The sequence below is a fragment of the Siniperca chuatsi genome, linkage group LG6 (genome assembly GCF_020085105.1).
Source record: "Siniperca chuatsi isolate FFG_IHB_CAS linkage group LG6, ASM2008510v1, whole genome shotgun sequence".
Lineage (NCBI taxonomy): Eukaryota > Metazoa > Chordata > Actinopteri > Centrarchiformes > Sinipercidae > Siniperca > Siniperca chuatsi.
The window spans coordinates 23,325,502-23,345,082 of NC_058047.1; the positions used below are offsets into that span (position 1 = coordinate 23,325,502).

The 19,581-nt window shown below is 40.3% G+C and overlaps 1 protein-coding gene across 1 annotated transcript; it reads left to right on the forward strand.

Moving 5' to 3' along the window:
• Positions 1-11,669: 11,669 nt before the first annotated feature.
• Positions 11,670-19,193, forward strand: nrl (neural retina leucine zipper). Its single transcript, XM_044198359.1, has 5 exons — positions 11,670-11,923; positions 14,303-15,128; positions 15,256-15,546; positions 16,859-17,074; positions 17,473-19,193. Exons 2-5 carry the CDS (start codon positions 14,508-14,510, stop codon positions 17,632-17,634), a joined length of 1,290 nt encoding a protein of 429 aa, XP_044054294.1. The 5' UTR covers positions 11,670-11,923; positions 14,303-14,507; the 3' UTR covers positions 17,635-19,193.
• The last annotated feature ends 388 nt before the right edge of the window (positions 19,194-19,581 follow it).

Genomic DNA, 19,581 nt, shown 5'->3' on the forward strand with positions numbered 1-19,581 from the left:
AAATATATTTAAAGCAGCTATAATCAATATTTTTATATTAACAATGGATCTCATGAGTACTTGTATGTGAAAGAGGTCGCACCTGTCCAGCAACACACAGCAGACAAAGTTGCCAACTAGCTAGTGAACATACTTTAGTGGAGCATTTAGCAGCTAACCAGCCAGGTCTTTCCCTCAGGAGTTGGTGGAAAACACAACTAAAAGGAGAGTGAATAATTTATCAGGTGTACAGAAACACAACACTGAATGAATGCTAATGTCGCTCCGTGTCTGCTGGATGTGTAAATAGGCAGTTAGTTTGATAAGTTCACCATATCCACTTAAAAAGTGATAATATGGCAGTGTTGTGTTGCGGACTTGTGAATGCTGCTCCCAAGTGGTCAAAAAGGTCACATGTCTCAACAATAGTTGTGATGTGACAGTAAACCTTGTACATGTAAAATGTGAAATATAAAGATATAATATAAAGATATGTATAATATAAAGATAGATGTACTTTATTGATCCCAAATTGGGAAATTCTCTAACGGGAGCTGCTGCTACAGGCTGCCACCTAGCACCGCGCCATCCATTAAGTCCATAATCCAGTAATTAAGCTTACCAGCTAATAGGCTAACTGAAACTGTAAAACAAAAACATCCAACTGACTGGTTTGATTTCCATGATCACAGGTGGATGCTAAATTTACTTCCTGACTTCAGAAATGCCCCCTCGGTTGGCATGGCAACCTCTCATAGTCATAGATGTCAAAGAATGTGAGAAACAGCAGGGGGCGACTGATCCCTACAAATGAGAGCCTCTGGGCTTCAGAGAAACATACACACACACACACACACACACACACAAATATTTGAGTAGAGCAGCAGTCTTGCAGGTTGTCATTAGCAACCGTGCCGTGACCTTTTTTCTAAGGATGCTGTAATGAGTCAGATACGAGTTAGAATACTGCCATGGAGTGAGGAAATCTTCTTTGCAGTTTGTTGAAATGGAGATAAAGAGGCTGTTTTTCCACTAAGTCAGGGATTTTTAACGAGCAAACAGCCTCTGGGGAAATGCTAAGGAGGTTTTTCAGATGACTGAGACTAATTGCTGTGTTCACTGAATGTTACACATGTATATTACAAATGCATCTGCCATAGACCATAAAACTGTTTTTTCTTTTCCCCAGATGTTACGGCTGCTTGGGTGAGTGAGATATGATGATGTACAGTATGCATGAACTTTAATTGATCTATTTAATCATTCAGCCTCCATATCCTTGTTAATTAATCACTGCAGTTTTCCAGATAAAAGATGATTTAATATCTTGTCCCACTCTTAGCCCCAGTCACTCTGTGTGAGCAATGAGCAAGTCTCTCCTAAAGTAATTCAACATCTCAAATTTTGATTTACGGTGAGGTTACAGGCAGTGTATTGGCAGTCTTTGCAAAAACTGACTTCATAACAGTACAGTGAAATATGACCCCAGTGTTGGTTTGAACCTTCACTCCCACTCCACCTTGGATGCATTGTGGAATCAACAGTGATGACTCCTCTCCCCTAACCCCTCCCTAAAATTAAAGTGGCCACTGTTATTGATGAATTGTCAAGAGAACAGCTGCAGACACTGGAGCTCCGATTATTTTATTTTATTTTTTTTTTATATTTTCAAGCAAGATTTTTTTTGCTAAACATATAGGTTCTTATTCTGCATAATTAAGCTTCACCTCATACTGTTAATTCAGATCAGGGTGTGCCCCAATGCAATCAACGTCTGTTTGCTGCTCAGCAATTATGGATTAGGTGCCTTGCTTAACCCTCAACAAATACAAAGATCATTACTACCCAGATTTTTTCCAGCAATCTAATTTTGGCACCATCATTATTTTTAAGAAAAACACAACACTAACCAAAAAGTGAAAAGGAGAATTTCTAACGCATCCTCACACCTGAAGTCTGAACTCAAATACGTTTGGCTGTTATTTTGGCCATACTGCGCCGTATTCTTTACAGCTGATGTGAAGACACATCACATCACACAGGAGGCACCCGAACACATCCTACACTTCTCATCATTCTTCTGCAGTTACCAAGCAACATGATCGCATAAAGGCCGAGGGAAGAGAGGAGCCAGAGAGAGAACATGTGTGGGTAGAGGAGAAAGATGCGTGAAAATAAAAGGATGCAGGCAGTCCAAAACAACACACACACACACACTAAAAAAAATCCAAATCTTCTCCTCTTCCTTCTGCGTTGGATCCACCGTGTGTGCTAAAAGGCCTAAATGATGATGAGGTCAGGCTCTGTTCATGTTGGATAAAATAAAACCACAGCATTTAACTTGAAAACTGTTTACCTCTACATACAGTAAATCTACTAAATTGCCTGTTATAACTATTTATGAGGTGACTATAACTATGAATGAGGTTGTTAACATCTTCCTCCATGCTGTTGTAGCATGAACAAGCTGTGAAAGTCTTTTTGCATGTGGCTCTTCACAGCAGGCCAACAGTTACATGGGAAATGACTCATAAAAGCAGACAATGATAAGATGCAGTGTAATTTAATGTAATTACAACCATGTCTACAAAAGCTCATAAGTGAGCTGTTCAGCTAGGTCGTCATGGGAACCGTCTCCCTAATGGGTGACAGGGACTGCTGCCTTTGGAGTCACCTTATGGCCCGGCAGCATGTTTATTAGACTGAGTGGCTCAAACAGCATCAGTCACAAGTGTGTGGCAGCTAATCAACATGTACACACGACCGGCACAGCGACTGGCTACAGCTAATCAGGATTAGGTAATTATATTATGTAATTACAGTTAGAAGGAAGTGTATCTTCCTGCATTTTAAAAAATGGGCGATTTGATTATAGATATTTTTTTTAAAGAATTATATGAATATTTCCATTATTCCATTATATTCCAAAAGTACTTCCATAAGTGTCTACACTTTAAGTCTACAGCCATGCTAGTGGCTCTGTGATGCTTTACTTTGGCACAGTGATGCTTAGAGCTACATGCTAAAGTCCCTATGCTAACATGCTGACAGTGATAATGCTAACATGCTGAGGCTAAGTAGGTATAATGTTTACCATGTTCACCATGTTAGGTTAGCAAATTAGCATGCTAACATTTGCTAATTAGCACCAAACACAAAGTACAGCTGAGGCTGATGTGAATGTCATTAGCTTTGCAGGTATTTGGTCATAAACCAAAGTTAGAGGATCACCAAAGAGTGAGAGGGACATTAATAACGTGTGTACCAAATTTCATGGCAATCCATCAAATAGTTGTTGCGAAACTCAAAACCACAAATATCAATGGTGGCGCTAGAGGAAAAGTCAGGGGATCACTAAAGTCGGTGGGACTTGCCCTCTGGGAAACATGAATGTCTGTACAAAATTTCATGGTAATCCATCCAACAGTTGTTGAGATATTTTAGTCTGGACCAAAGTAGTGGACCGACTAACAGGCTGACATTGCCGTCCCGAGAGCCATCATTAGCATAGCTAATGCTAGTGATGGCTGCTAATTCAGTATTTTACCCACAAATGCCAAATATTACCATATAGTTTGTACGGACTACAGTTTAAAAAATGTATTCTAAAATATAACAATTGAAGCCTTTCCTGAAGAAAATGCGTGTGATTGCTGTGCGAACTGCTGGTGATTGGCATTTTTTTTTGATGACTTTATAATCATAAGAAAATTCATTAACCTTAATTATAGACGCAATGGGAGCGAATGGGAGCTTTAAAACACTTCAGCATTAATCTTTTCTTTACTACAAAAGATTAATGCTTAAGTCTATTGTAAGTCACTTTGGATAAAAGCGCCAACTAAATAAATATAATGTATTGTAATGATGAGCTTATTACTCAGTTTGTAATTGTCACTGTCAATTTTGAATGGAGTTTGTACTTTATACAGGGGTTAAGTTATAAATACAATGGGACTGAATGGGCCTCCATAGACTCTTAATGCAATACATAAATCATACTAGCTCATAAACTGTAGATGTCATCACAATGAGCTTAAGTTGATGAATATATAATAATGAGCATTTTGAAATATCAGTGGAGTCTGTACAGTATACAGTGGCTGAGATATAAATACAATGTATGTCTATGTGGTTGTATTTGCATAATAATAATTCATTAAGTATAACAGTTATCAATGCAAACAGTCATACCACTATCTACGAAGACTTACACGACTTGACATATGACTCATCTGGGAGGAAATCAGCAGTTTGGAAAAAATCTTGTTTTTTCAAGAACAACTCATTAAATGTGCAAATGTAAGTAAATTTTATGAAAATGCAGGAAATAGCAATACTAAATAATTATACAATCTAATAATAATAACCCAATAATGGCAGTTGTTTAAAGGGACACTGCATTTGTACTGTAGTTTCATTCACTGCTACCATGACATGACACGTTAGCAATCATGAATGCTGTTAGACCACTTACACACAAATGTACACAATTTCTGACATACACACTTCCACAAAAATGTTTAAATCTAAAATTCTGCACAGTTAGTCATCTGTGTGCATAATAATTTTGCAGCTACAGTTAATGCCTCCTCTAACTAAACTCTGACTAAAGTTCATCATTATTGTAAATATATAGATTCAAATGTGTGTTTTCTTGTTTGTTTGTTTTTTCCCAAATGTACTTGTTAAATATTTCTGAGAACATTCTGTGTATATTTTATTGGTGAATCTAAGGCATCAATACATTTGACTGACTATCGTCTCAAAATACACCATTTGTATTGGATATTAAGTCTTTCTCACAATCCTGCAAGAGGATGATGGAGGGGAGAAGAATCAGAGCAACTAAGGAGGGGTGGAGAGAGGGAATGAATTAACAGATTTAGTGTCATCTCTCAGTCTGGGAGAGGAACCAAAGTATCGACCACCTTAATCCGTTCATCCCGCTCTTCCTCATCCTCCCTAACCTCTGTCTCTCTGTCTGCTGCCACCCCCTGATTCCATCTCTTTTCATCTGTGGGTTGTTGTTTTTTTTTTTAAAGATTAAAGTCATCTAATACTTTATGTTTGTTTGTATGTGTCAGTGTTGATGTGTGAGGTTGGACATTTTCAGCCGCCTGTCTAGATTTACAGCCTTCCAGCAACAGATTTAACATTACTGTTGCTGTACATGAATCATACAAGATAAACTAGATGGTTGTGGGTGATGATGATTTATTAGCAACATTTTGTCATTTATGAAGGCAAACGAAGAGTTTGTTTATTAATGGATGCATACCAAACATGCTATAAATACAAATTTTTATCAATATAATGGCAAATAATCTACATGCAGTGAAGCAGCTTGTGCATCAAACATCAGTAGAACACATTTTCACGATTAAACCCACTGAATAAATGGAAGTGATATGATCTTGATTAAGTGTGTCCATTGATCTGAGATGGGGATAGACAGTTGAGGCTGGGGTGGGTGAGGTAATAGCAGGGGTACTGACAGCTTATGTCTACATTACAGATGGTTTATGAAGGCATGGGTATCTGTTAATCTGACACTAGTTTCAGGGGGAGAATCAGCACTAATCCTATGACTAGCCTGATAAATCCACTCACAACGAGACCCCACGTGTGGACAGCATGAGTAAACACACTCTCGCACACAGACACAAACACAAACAACACAGTCACTGGAAGGAAAATCAATAAAAGACAGTAAATCGCTTAAGAGGTATGAAATGTGTAATCTTGTAGCCAAGTTCAAAGTCAAACTTAAATGAGCAATTTAAATCTTGAAGTGATGGATTAGATGTCTGTTACAAAAACAGTGAGATTAGAGGCAGCCAGGAGGAGGGGGAGCAAGGAAGTTAATGATAAACAATGCTCCTCGAGGCAAAGTGAATATAGAATATTAGCTTTTATTGCCAAGATGAGGGGAATATAACAGTATGTGTCTGAATGGATTTGATCATAATGAACAATTCACAGCATGCTATATTTGTTTTCTGTTTAAATTATATTAGAATTCAGTCAGAAGGGAAAGAAATCATAGAGCCTTGAGGCATCCTGCTGATATTATAGTAATGTTTCAAGTCATGGCAAAACAATGCAAACATGTCAAAAGACTTTAAAGGAATAGGTCAATTTATTGGGACGTACGCCTAGTCTCTTTCCTGCTGAGAGTTAAATGAGAAGATCGATACCACTGTACGCTAAATATGAAGCCGCAGCGAAACTGTTAGCTTAATAGCATAAAGACTGGGAACAGGGGAAACAGCTGTCTCCTGGCTGTAACGTTAGCTTCATATTTGCTGTACAGATATGAGATTGGCATCAATCTTCTCATCTAACTATCGGCAAAAAAGTGAATAATCGCACTGGTCAAAATGTCGAACCATACCTTTAACTTTGATATACCAGAATTACAAATGTTGCAACAAAAATGAGCCACAGGAGGTTTAATGCCAATCAGCAGCATTTATTAGCTATGCTATGAGTTTTTTAAAGGGGCATTTATGCCTTTACTGGATGGCATACAGCATTCAAGTTCTCCTGGCCAGACTCAAAAAGAGGTTTCCTAACAACACTTTGATATTCGTGTTTTCATGGAAACATGAGACAACTAACAGAAACATCTATGAATGCTAATATGGACCCCTCCTTGTAACTGTGCTTGTTTTACCTCAAAGTTAAATGCTCGGTTCAACCAAATTACTCACAGTGTTTTCTCAGGCAGAACTGCTTTCTAATTGTCCTTATGAAAACTGATGACTATGTGTGTTGTGATCTATCCAAAGTAACCTTTTCAGCAATTTCATTCATCTTTTGTCATTTGTGACTAATCACATTGATTCAGGATTACACAGGTTAAATCAAACCATTAAAAAAATGTTTGGCTTAAGCCTGATTATGAAGTGCCTTCATATATCTTTTCTCACTCTGTCGTTTAACAGCCTGTGTGTGTGTGTGTGTGTGTGTGTGTGTGTGTGTGTGTGTGTGTGTGTGTGTGTGTATGTAGAGAGTGAAGGAGACAGATCCTCGGAGGGAGGGAGGGGACTCCTCTTGAGGTGAGACGTGTAAGCCTGCTGCTTGTAGCAGAGTTAGTCCGGATTAGGACATGTATCTGTGGGATAAGGCTGAGTTAGTGGGACCCTACAGACCACCACCTCACACCATCTGTCCAAACAGTCCAGGCCTGTCCTCAACTCTGTCACTCTCTCATTCCCTCTGTCCTGTATGTCAGTACTCTCTCATTCACTTCTACTTCTTCTTGTGTGCTATTTCTTTTCCTCTTTTCCAAAAAAACCCCTCACTGCTGCTTGTGGTTCAGTCTCGTCCTGAGTTTCTCCCACTTCAGCGGCTCCCGTTTCGTGACCCCACTTGGCCTTTAGAGCCTCTCAGAGGATAAAAGCTGGAGGATATGAAACTGGGTTTACAGGGTGATGGAGAGGTTAGCTTCCCATTGAGGGGGTTTGGGCAGTGTTGGGAGATGCTCAAGCTTAAAGGGTCAGTTCACCCAAAACATTTTTCACATAGTTTCAGTTTTATTAATTGAGGTTTTGAGATATCTGTATATTTCTGCTGCCACTACAATACATTGGAGGTGGATGGAATTTTGTTTAGGGTGCTCACAGCACTGAAAAATTACATTTAAAAACCTGGTAACTGATAATTCACAGACCAACCCCAGTGTTCACTGGAACTTAAATCTTTCTTAAACCAAATAAAACTGTTGTCACTGAACTCTAAAGGGGGAACTGACACTTTAAAGGAATTGTTTGACATTTAAGGAAATGTATTTAGACTTAGACTTATTTTATTATTGAAAAATGTAATAAATTGTAATAAATACAAATTAATTAGTGTGCTTTATAGATGCTGGTAGACAGAATACTTTTACTGTTAGACAGGCCCAGGCTAGCTGTTTCCAGTTTAACTAAACTAAGTCAACATTTTCTCACTCTAGCTTTGATACCACTCTCGTGTCTATAAAGCAAATATTAAGCTAACGCCAGTTGCTGGTTAGCTTAATTTAGCACAAACACTGGAAACAGGGGAAAACAGCTAGCCCGGCTCTGTCCAAAGGTAACAAAATACACCTACTAACACCTCTAAAGCTCACTAATTAACATGTAATATCTCATTTGTTTCATCCGTAAAAAAAACCTAAGTGTAAAAACAACACATTGTGGTTTAAGGTGGGTTATGTGCACCATTTCTTTGCCGGGTGCAGTAACTTTTCCGCTGGTTGCCTATGATAACAGGACTCCAGGAAGATAGAAAGCAAATACACAAATTTCCCAAAATGTCGAACTAGTGCTTTAAAATCCCAACAAAGGCCCAAAAACATTTTCTTTCTGGGGAGAAAAGGTCTGTACATGCTCACAGGGAATTTGTGTGAATGGTTGTAAAATTAAATAAACTATGGTAATCCACCACATATTGGCAGGAAATATAAAACCTACAATCTGAATACAACCACTACAGCATCTACTACTCACTGCTACTAATTCTACCCATTATGATAATCACAGTTTGGGATCCTAAAGGGCTAATTACTTTAATATACCTCTAGAATCACGCTGCAGAAAAACACTGAACAGTCTCAGGCTGTAAATCGAGTCCCACCTGAATGTGAGGTGCACTGAGATGCTTCTCAGTGGCTGCAGGACAAATGTGTGTATGGCTGCAGATGCAGGAGGGGTGGTAGTGTGTTTGGCATGAAGTATGAGGTAAGTTCCTCTGTGTCTCTCCCTCTCTTTGTCCCTCATCCTCATGGGAGGCCCTGTTGGTTTAGCTGCTAAGCTTTCCCCGGAAACACAAATGATGGATAGATAGAGAGGTTAAAATAGAGAAAGAGAGGAAGAGAAAATGAATGAAGGGAGTAGGAACTTTTGTTAAAAACTTGTTTTTTTAATGTGGCAATGTCTCCTAAAATAGTTGTCATATTTTACTCATCCCTCAATATGTTCTCTGCTCATCAGGGATCCTATTTTTTGTTGAACTGCAAAGTAAAATAGTTAAATCCTGTTTGTGAGTCTTGTGCTATTTGCATGAGTCAGCATGTCTGATTGCCTTAAAGGTTTTGTTTACTGTTCAAATCAGATTTGTGAAGGCACTATTAACTCACTGATTCCTTAACGAGACACTATTAAGACACAGAGAGACTCCGGATTAACAAGTTTAGCTTTTAAGGAGCATCGAGAAACGCTTGTTATGCATTTCTCTGCTCAGTGGACTTAAATGGGTCGGAAAAAAACAGTATTAATTTACAGATTTTGAGCCTAACTGCAAGCGGCAGGGCAGCGTGGAGACACAGGGGGTGCTAATTTGTCAGAACAAAAACAAACCCCTTTGTGGAAATCTTTAAGACAGCAGCACTGTTGTGTTTGCCCACAATGTTGGAAATTTTGCAGCTGAAAAAGTTTCACTGCAGACAGAATGCCAAGTTATTTAGACTGCTGTTTACTGATGCATCTTTACTTATTCTTACATAGATTCATCTTAAAAATGACATTGAATGATGCTACTTTGCCAAAACTACATCCCAGAGAGATTAGATCAGTGAAACCATGATAATTATGTGTTACTGCTTTAAGGAGAGAAATACCTGCTTTTTTCAGGGAATTGGCATGTATGCCATGCCCACAACTAATTCTGAAGGACTGCAAAGGTCCAGCTTCACTGTGTGTCAGCTGGTTTATTAGATAAAGAGCAAATGTGTCAGTGAATAAGCACTCCTAAAATACTGACATTAATAGGGCATTAAGGTGTGTCCTGTATTATTATTATTGAATCTTGAGCCACCTATGGAGCCCAGTGTCAAGTTCCAGTTTTAAGACCTTCACTATTTTAGTTTAGTCCCTACATGGTGCATTTTCCTCATTAAATATGTGTTTAATCAAATTACAAAACATTGACAAACGTGTACTCAGTGCTTCTGGTTGATTTCTGGAGCTCTTTGCAATATAATTAAGACTCATTATATTGTTTTTTTATTAAAGAAATAATGAAAATAAAAAAATTAATCACAAAATCTCACTTGAGAGACCCTAGTCGTGCACTCATACAGAGTGCTCCCTCCACAGATTCTTGTGCATGTCCCAGTTTCATGTTTCATTGCATATTTTTACAAATTAAATTTGATTTGGAAAGACATTTGAATATCTCTGCACCTGTTCGCACCGAATCTGCGCTGCTCTGGAAACTGTGTTTTAAAAGGCAGTGATGAAAGAAGTATTCAGATACTTTACTTAAGTAAAAGTAGAAATACCATAGTCTAAAATACTTCATTACAAGGCCTGCATTCAAAATATTATTTAAAGAAAAGTACAAAAGTATTATCAGCAAAATGTATCAAAAGTAAAAATATTCATTATGCAGAAACACTCCTTTCAGAGTGTTATAGTATTAACAATACATTGTATTATTGGATACTATTACTTAATGTTGTAATTTGTCAATGTGTAGCCAATTTAGGTACTTTATACACTGCTGGTTAGTTTAATAGTAAAGCACTGCATCATTAATCTGAAAAGTAATTAGTATCTAAAGCTGTTAAATAAATGTGGTGTAAAAAGTACACTATTTCTCTCTGAAGTGTAGTGGAGTAGAAGAATAAAGTAGCATAAAATGAAAATACTCAAGCAAAGTACAGAAGACAGTAGTTGAGTAAATGTACTTAATTACATTCCACCACTGTAAAAAGATCACGTGGACATGAGTTTAATTCACCAGCCTTGACACATTCTTAACCCAATCACGTAGTTTCAAAAGACTTCTTGAATAAGGAAATATTCCCATCTAACACCCTTACATTTTTCATGTAAGCGGGTTTTGTCTATATATTTGTACCTCTCGGATGAGTGGCGAAACATCTTCAAATCTACAATTTCAGTCCAGTTAAATGCTCATTTCGGCTTCACGTTGATATTCTGCACCAGCTTGTTCCAGCTTTGAATGATCTTTATTGCTCTTCCATTACAGTGACACTGCCTAAAAGCATTCGCTCGGAACAGAAAACTCCACATGTATTGTGCATCATGTAACACACATTCTGCCGTCCCAGTCGGCATATTTGTGGACGTGCTCAGTTCAGTAGCTGTGAGTGTCCACTGTGAGGCAGTACAGAGTCTACAGTCCAACTTGTGCCAACTCAACTGTCAAGACTTTGTTTTACTCTGTGATGAATGACTAAACCTTATTTTTTGATGACAAACTGAATCTGAGCTGACATCATGACTTGTTATGCAGAGGAGTGTGTTGTACAATTGACATGATTTAGCATGTGACGAAACACCTGACATGTGGGTGGCAATGCACGTGTGTGTGTATGTGTGTGAAACTCGGCCCAACAAGTGTAAAAAAAAATGTTTACCTTTTATACAAGGAACAATATGCAGCATCAGTGGGACTGAGAGGGGATTTGAAGGTGTGTGTGCGTGTGTGTGTGTGTGTGTGTGTGTGTGTGTATGTGTGTGTGTGTGTGTGTGAGTGTGTGAGAGAGAGAGAGATACAAGCAAACAGAAACAAAGAGAGAGATGAGGAATTAAATGAGAATAGAGAAGCATAAATAAAGAGACAGACAGACATGGGGAGAGATAAAAACAGAGAGAGAGAGAGAGAGAGAGAGAGAGAGACATTGCCAGAGAGTGTGAACATGCCTGTGAACCATGAGAGAGGGATATGGGGGGAGAGAGAGAGAGGAGGGGATTGTTGCAAACAGGGATTTGCAGCAGAGGGGAAAGAAAGAAAGGGGGCAGTGGCACTCAGTGACAGAGTGCTATACACACTCACATGCGCACACACACACTCTCTGTTTCCTCTGTGTCTCTTTCCAAACGTGTCAGTCAACCAGTCAGTTGATTATTTTTGTGTGTGTGTGTGTGTGTGTGGTAGGGGGATGTTGAAAAGAGCTCGAAATCATCCTTCATCTCTATGACCGACGGTAAGATCATTTCATTCACTTTGACTTGTCATGTCTCTCATGTCAGGCCTTTATCTTTCCCTGCTTTCATTCTTCTTTTTTCTCTTGTGTGTGTGTGTGTGTGTGTTGCTCTTTTTTGGCTGGCTTTTTGCTGTGACTCTGGTCCACAGCCAGATTGAGGCCTCCATGGAGCCCTGTCACTGTTTGCTTTCTTTTACAATCCATTTTGACCCCAAAACTAAAGCGCTGTGCAGCAGAGGCACTATTCAAAGGTGGATTTTTACTTAGGTTTTCATTTTAATGCTAATAACTATTATATTTGAAGGCCTATAAGGAGTCAATTTGCTCTTCTACAGCTTTCTTTCATGTAGTTACCACTGTATAATATTGGAAATATTGAACTTTTCATTGATATTCTGAGGAGATAATTTTTAGTTTGTTCAACTGTGTTTGAATGTTTGGAATTGTTAGATTAATGTTTAACTTATTTGCCACCTTGAAAAACAGGATAACCTGTGATTTATTTTCATATAACTTTGAGTATATTTCCATACAAAACAAACGTTTCTGATCTTGAATCTGACCAGACTACAGAGGAAAAAAAGAGCAAGTTCTTACATTTTGATACATAACATTTAAGGGCAACATCAGCTTCAGCTTAAAGTTAACTTTTTTCCAACCCTCTGGTCATATAAAAATGTGTTTTCGATTCATTTTGGAAAGTCTTGGGCTCTGGATTATGGATCTGAACCTGTTGATAATTGGATTTGGTCTCTGAGACTTGTGGATCTTTCTGTCAAAAATGATTAAGCCCTCTGAATTCTTGCGCTTCAGTCGGTTATGTGTTCAGTAGGCAGACCTTTCTAGAAATATTACATGTTATGTCTATTGTGTGTGTGTGATTACATTAGGGCAATAACGTGCAATCATTTCTACATAGAGATGAATGCAACACTTGTCAGGCAAAGGATTAGGCTTTTTTTTTCTTAAAATTTTGATTTAACAAACCATTCTCTAGTGCATACATTTCTCATACAGAATGCTCCATTTCACAGATGAGATTTGGCATTACTGTCCAGAAAGAGGCAGTGTGAGGATCGTTGTTTGTCACTCTTATAAAATGAAACGACAGAAATTGCACATGTTGAACATGCATAGTTAGGCACGAATGACAAAGTTTCAAGAACACTGTAAAAGTTCAGAGACTCAGGAAGTTCTGGTTTGTCTGTCACCAAATGTCACAAATGATTGCACATGCAGATGAACATGCACGTGTATGTGAGTGTGCAAGCGTTTATAGTCCTATACGTGTGTGTACAAGATGTTGGGCAGGGGGGACGTGCTGCAGATTAGTGTCTTAATATAACACACAAACAGGCCTGACACACAGACTCACGCAGTCTGACTTCATGTTGAAGAAAGTCAGAATGACCTTTTTATCAAGGCATTTAGGTTACAATCATCTTTAAAACGGAAGTGTGACAATTGTGCAACAACAACACCACCACAACCAGAAAAACTTCAGACATCTACAAACTGTTGAACTGTCTTTGATTTATATAATCCATACAATGACACGACTTGTTGAAAATCCACCTCCTCTTTAATTCACTAGGAAATACCCTTAAATGGACATTAACCTACTGTAATAAGTTAATGTTAATATATTGTTAATAAATAAAAATAATAATGGATTTTGGTTTATTTTAGTTCATTTAAGGGGGGCTTTCTGATTCATTTAAGTGTTAGCTAAAATGACAAAGCAAGTATCATGCTGGAGGTGGATTTTACACAACCTGGCAACCACAAAGTTGTTCTTATTAATGGCTTATAACTGATCTATAAAGCATTAGTAAATAATTAAAAGTAACTCCACCAATTTTACACATCAAAGTCAACAGATTTTGGGGAGTACAACTGCATATGTGAAAAAAGTTGTATAAAGCCTTTAGTGTCTCCAGAGCGAGCTGTGTGAAGTCTGATCAATTACCTCAAGTGATCTGGGGGTGTGGAGTTAGAAAGAAGTGAGCTTACCAGACCTCTGTTGAGGCTAGCGGCTCGAGGCTACATTAGCCGCTACTAGTATAACACCAAACTTTTGGCAGTTGAGTTGCATTGTGGGTAATGTAGGGACAGGCTTTGATAAGGAAGCAGAATGAGTGAAATAAACAAGACAATATCTCTGGTTCTGCTACTGTCCATCAAGAGTCAGACAATCTTAACTTAATATCTTAATAACAATTAATAAGCCATTAGTTACAGCTTATAAACCTTTTATAAAGGGTTTTCCAGTTAGAAAGTGGTACCAAAAATGCTTTTGATTTATACCTGAAAAAGTTGTAACACCATTCCTTTCTCTGGTCCCTGTACCCTCTCTTTTCCATTCTATCTTTCCTTCAGGACAAGAGAAACAGAGACAAGGACACAGGGACGTATATTTTCTCACAGAGAACACTCGCCAACCAGTCTACTTCCTGACATCACTACTGTTGCTGTCTATGAGCTGCACTGAGGCAGAGGAGTGGACTTTCCAACAATCCTGACACACGGAAATACCTTGTTGTAGCTCCCACCAGTAACAGCAGCAGCAGCAGCAGCAGACACCATGTCCTCTCCTTCCCTCCCCATGCCCTCTCTCCCCCCCAGCCCTCTGGCCATGGAGTACCTAAACGACTTTGACCTCCTCAAGTTCGAGGTGAAACCTGACACTCCTCCGCTCCCTCCTCCGTGTGTGTATCCCAAATCTGGCCTCCCCCACGACCCCTCCAGCTCTCCGTACACCAGCCATCCTCCGCAGGACTCCAGTTTGAGCTCCAGCCCTTACAACTCGCTGCCACCCTCGCCGACGCTCAGCGACGCCCACCCGCCGCCGTCGGGCTCCTCCTCCCTCTCTTCGTCATCCTCCTCCATCTCCTTCCCCCTCTCCATCTCTAACAGCTTCACCTCCTCCGGCATCAGCTCCGGCTCTCAGGGGAACGTGGAAGGCAGCCCGGCCCACGGTGGGCCTCAGGGTCCCACCCCAGCCTCGCTGGAGGACCTGATCTGGCTGGCAGCACTGCAGCAACAGTTTGGAGGTGAGGTGACGGGGCCTGCCACTTTGCTGGGAGCCTTGGGAGGAGTACCAGAGCGAGGAGACAGAGAGAGGGGCCCAGTCAATGGCTTTCTGGGCTGTGAGGATGCTGTGGAGGCTTTACTGAACTCAGCTGCTGCAGCTGTCAGCTCGCAGGTAAAAATCTGTCATTTCTACCTTTTGATTCTTCTCTCTTACACCGAATGTTGTCATGAAAGAGTTGACTTTTCTCTTCTTCCCTGTACTGCCTCTTCATCATCTTCCGCATCCCTCCCCTCTTCAGTTTCCAGGTCTTTCTCAGAGTTCAAGCAGCAACCTGGGAGACTCCAGCAGCGACAGCGGAGGTGACATCTCCTGCGCCAAAGGGACAGACATGTGCCATCGCCCACTCGTCTTCCTCTCATCGGCCCCTCCCTCGCTCCCCAACACCGCCCCCGCCTCAGCTCCCTACCCTCAACCCCTCAGCCCCCAGGGCCGCCTTCATCACCACCAGCATCACCATCATCAGCATCACCCGCACCACCCCATGCATGGCAACCATCACCATCATCACCACCACCCACAAATGAATCAGGTACATGGGGGCATCACTTAGGCACATCAGTCCTGACTGGGTGAGATGCTGTAGGTTGATAATGATAATGACGCTCGACAGGAAGTGTTCACCAATAAAAAAAATGGGAGATTTTTGGAGGTGAAAGACTTGATGTGAGAGAACAGTGACACTTGTCGCATTAGAGGGCTGAGCGGAAGGAGAGGGATCATGCAGTGAAGGATTAGGACATGAGAACATGGTTATTAATGTCTGTGCCTATCTGAAGTATCACTTTGAGGATCGCTCTCTACATGGCAACAATAAGTGAAGCTAAGTCTTTGTCTTTGAGGGCGCAAAGTCTTGATTTCACATGTAAAAATATGCATTTATCTGAAACACGTTACCCCCCATTTAGCGTTTATAAGCACTATATAAACATTTAATACATGTTTATAACACACTATGATGTTGTGTTTTTAAGTGTTTATTAATGTACAGTATTTGTCAGCAACTCTAACTTCTCCTATGAAGACATATTTTATATTATTACAACTGTGTTTCTGTATTGTCATTTATTATCTGTTTATACACCAGCCTGCACTTATGGATGCCCACAGGAGGAGTTATAGTTGTCTACAAACACATTCATAAACATTTATATTTGTTCACAACTATATTATAGTGTGTTATAAACCATGTATTAAATGTTTATGTACTGCTTGCGAAAATGCTAAAAATCCCTTTTGCAATTTTAGATGTCTATATTTCAAAATTCCTCCACAGACATTTTATCACGGGCTTTTAACATTTACACGAGCCAGTTCTTAATCGTTAAACCAATTAATTATCCAAAAAATAAAATAAAAATACCAGCTGTGCTTGGAAGAAAAATCAATTGCTACTTAATCAAACTCAGTCTTGAATGCTACCTTCTGAATGTGATTTTGATTGGTAAATAAACTTTGTAATCTGTGTTCTGGTCGATCAAGATGTCTGGCTGAGTCTCTATGTGGAGCACAGTGTGAGCTTATGATAATATCTGCTATTATTGCTGTGCGTAATCCTGATAACTGTCACCCACACTTAGTCAGATTACATGACAGATTATGGACATGTGGTGCCGAAATGTGCGCCCTGACAGACACACACACACACACACACACACACATAACGCATCACGTGTCCACCAGTCATATCACAGTTACATATTTTAGTCTGAATCTTGGGATAAATCCGCTTCACACTCATTAAACTGTAGACACTTCAATCATTTCCAAGCATGTGTCTCGTTGCCAGTTAACATTGAGCGACAGCATATTCTCTCTGTGTGTTTCCCCCATCTGTTCGGCAGTGCGGGGCGAACGAGCGCTTCTCTGACGAGCAGCTGGTGAGCCTGTCAGTGCGGGAGCTGAACCGACACCTGCGCGGTGTGAGTAAGGATGAGGTGGTGCGCTTGAAGCAGAAGCGCCGCACGCTAAAGAACCGCGGCTATGCCCAGTCCTGCCGCTACAAGCGCTTACAGCACCGCCACGCTCTGGAGTCAGAGAAACATGTGCTCACACAACAGGTAGCCTGCTCACACACAGTCGTGTTTGCATCACTTCAAAGGACATTACATTGACTTACATGTATTTCCTGGAGACTTTAACCTTAACCTAAACCTAACCTTAAACCAAGTCTTCACCCTAAAGTTGAATGATTTACGTTATGGGGACTTGCGTTTTGTCCCCACAAAAGAAGGCGAGTCCCCACAATGTGACTGTGTAAACACACGTATGTCCCCACAACATGAGTAACACACGCTTCACCCACACACGCATGCTTGCATTTATGATTCTCACAGACAAGCTTGTTATTTCATCTCTCAGTGTCCAAGCTTGAACTGACCCCGAACTTAATCCTAAATCTAATTTAATTTAGAAATTCTGACACAAAGAAATGTTCATCTTGTCCCCCCCCCCCCAGTTGGAACAGCTACAGTGTGAGCTGACTCGAGTGCTGAGGGAGAGGGACGCCTACAAGGCTCGCTACGAGAAGCTCCTCAGCACGAACCACGGCATCGGCGGCGACGCCCCACCGACCCGCAGCAGCAACCCGCCTTCCCCGCCCCCCGACTACTTCCTCTGAGTTTAACCCACAGGGGCAGGGAAGCAGGAAAAAAACAGAGGAATGAGTAACAAGAGCAGCCAACATGGAGCAAACAATGATGAGTAATCAGACTTAGGGAAGAAAACAAGGATGTGTATGCCTGTGTGTGTGTGTGTGTGTTTGTGTGTGAGAGAGAGAGAGAGAGAGAGAGAGAAAGTGAAAGAGAGACATTGGCAGACGGTTTGGGGGCTATACAACTGTGAAATCCACCCTTGAATGATTAAAGGAGAATTGAGTGTTAATTCATAGGGTTAGACTCAGCTCTAGGCTGCTTCACGGACTCAAGTTTTACTTCTATGCGAATGATAGTTGCACAAAAACTGTCTGAGAGCTCTTTCAGATCTTTTCCTTGTGATATCAGTGCAACAGTGGACAAAAAAAGACAATGAAAATGGTTCGAAAAAAGCTTTATCTTGCATTAAAACTTATCAATAGTCCCTGACACTGCTGAGCAATACTGTCTATGCAATACTGTATAGCTGCAATGTACTCTACACATGAGTGGTTGAAGCTCAAACTGTAGTTGTGTTTTTTTATAATAAGCTGCTAAAGCTGCAGAGGTCTGAATAGTGCAGTGGTGCTGGATGTGGAGTGGTATGGGCTTGGATAAAGTATCCACGGCATGCAGTTGTATTTGCCAGCTAATATTTCACAGTTGCCTACCAAAGTGTTTAAGCTCACCAAGACTTGTTATTCTTTGTAAGATGAATAATCATAGATTAAAGAATGTACAAGGATACCTTTCATGGGAATCTTCCAGTGATTGTGCTAAATGAATAGTGGGGATATTGCTTTTGTGTTTTAGCAAAGAAATCTACCTTTTGCTAGTCGGAAATGGCGACTTTCAGCCATCAACAGCGACAGGAAAGACTTGCTGTTTGCTCTCAAAAAATGGGTTTTTACATGCAAAGAAGTGGAGCTGGTAGTGTGCTTGACTAAAGCGACAGCATATGGCGAAAGAGATAGAAACCCATCGCAGCAGGCGAAAAGAGTGTGGCGTGATTTGTGTGGTTGTGTCCAGTTCTCCAGACTATAGAAGCTATTTTTGGGCATATTGAACACCTCTGTAACAGGGACGATCACCAAATTTACGCAACATGCGGCACCACAGAGCTGGTCACTGTGGGCTCGGGTACTGTGGGCTACGGATGCAACAGAAAATGAACTGTGCAGGGATAAAAAAGAATGCAAAAAATTCTTCATGGAGACACCTTCTTAACTGTCCCATGAAATCATTGCCAGGGTTCATGCATTAGAGCTATTTATTTTGTTTGGGTGTAGGTTCAATAAATTGTTCTTTTATTTATTCACTTATTTATTCAGTATTTATTGTTTATTTATGTACTGATTCTAATTATTTTACTTTACTGGTTTTATTCCATTAGTGTGTATTTTTACTTTCCTACAGTTTATTATTTTATCCAATTGTGATTAGAATTAACATTATTACGAAAATGATGGCCATTATCATGGTTTCCTGCTCCTGTTGTAGTGTGGTTTCATATGCATATGAAATAAACAAAGAACTTTACCATCAATGTCATGCTGTGGTGTGTTTTTGTGCACCTTGCACACAGGTTTTACCCTCATCTCTCTTCCATCCACCTATCTGAGCATCTCCCACTTTCAGTCTTGCCCAGGCTTTTTCTCTGCAGCCCGCCCTGCAGCCCCCATGCCCTGCTCCATCCCTCTCTTTATCTCTGTCCCTCTATAGTGAGGCAGTGACCCTGGGTGTGCACTGTTTGGGATGACCTCATCTTCAGCTCTACCTCCCCCTCTGTGTCTCTCGCTCTCTCTCTGGCCTGTATAATAGGAGCAGGATTAGGGCTATAATAGCGCCCTGGCTGCTCACTGCCGGAGTCTATTGTGGCTTTGTGTGGGAGGGACGCACCACTGCTCATGGCCACACTCACATTTTGACAGAAA

Bases quoted from the DNA above. Each gene is read 5' to 3' on its own strand.
- nrl (XM_044198359.1), top strand. From the start codon at position 14,508: ATGTCCTCTCCTTCCCTCCCCATGCCCTCTCTCCCCCCCAGCCCTCTG. The intron at 15,129-15,255 runs GTAAAAATCTGT...TCCCCTCTTCAG, and splicing joins CTGCAGCTGTCAGCTCGCAG to TTTCCAGGTCTTTCTCAGAG. The intron at 15,547-16,858 runs GTACATGGGGGC...TCTGTTCGGCAG, and splicing joins ACCACCCACAAATGAATCAG to TGCGGGGCGAACGAGCGCTT.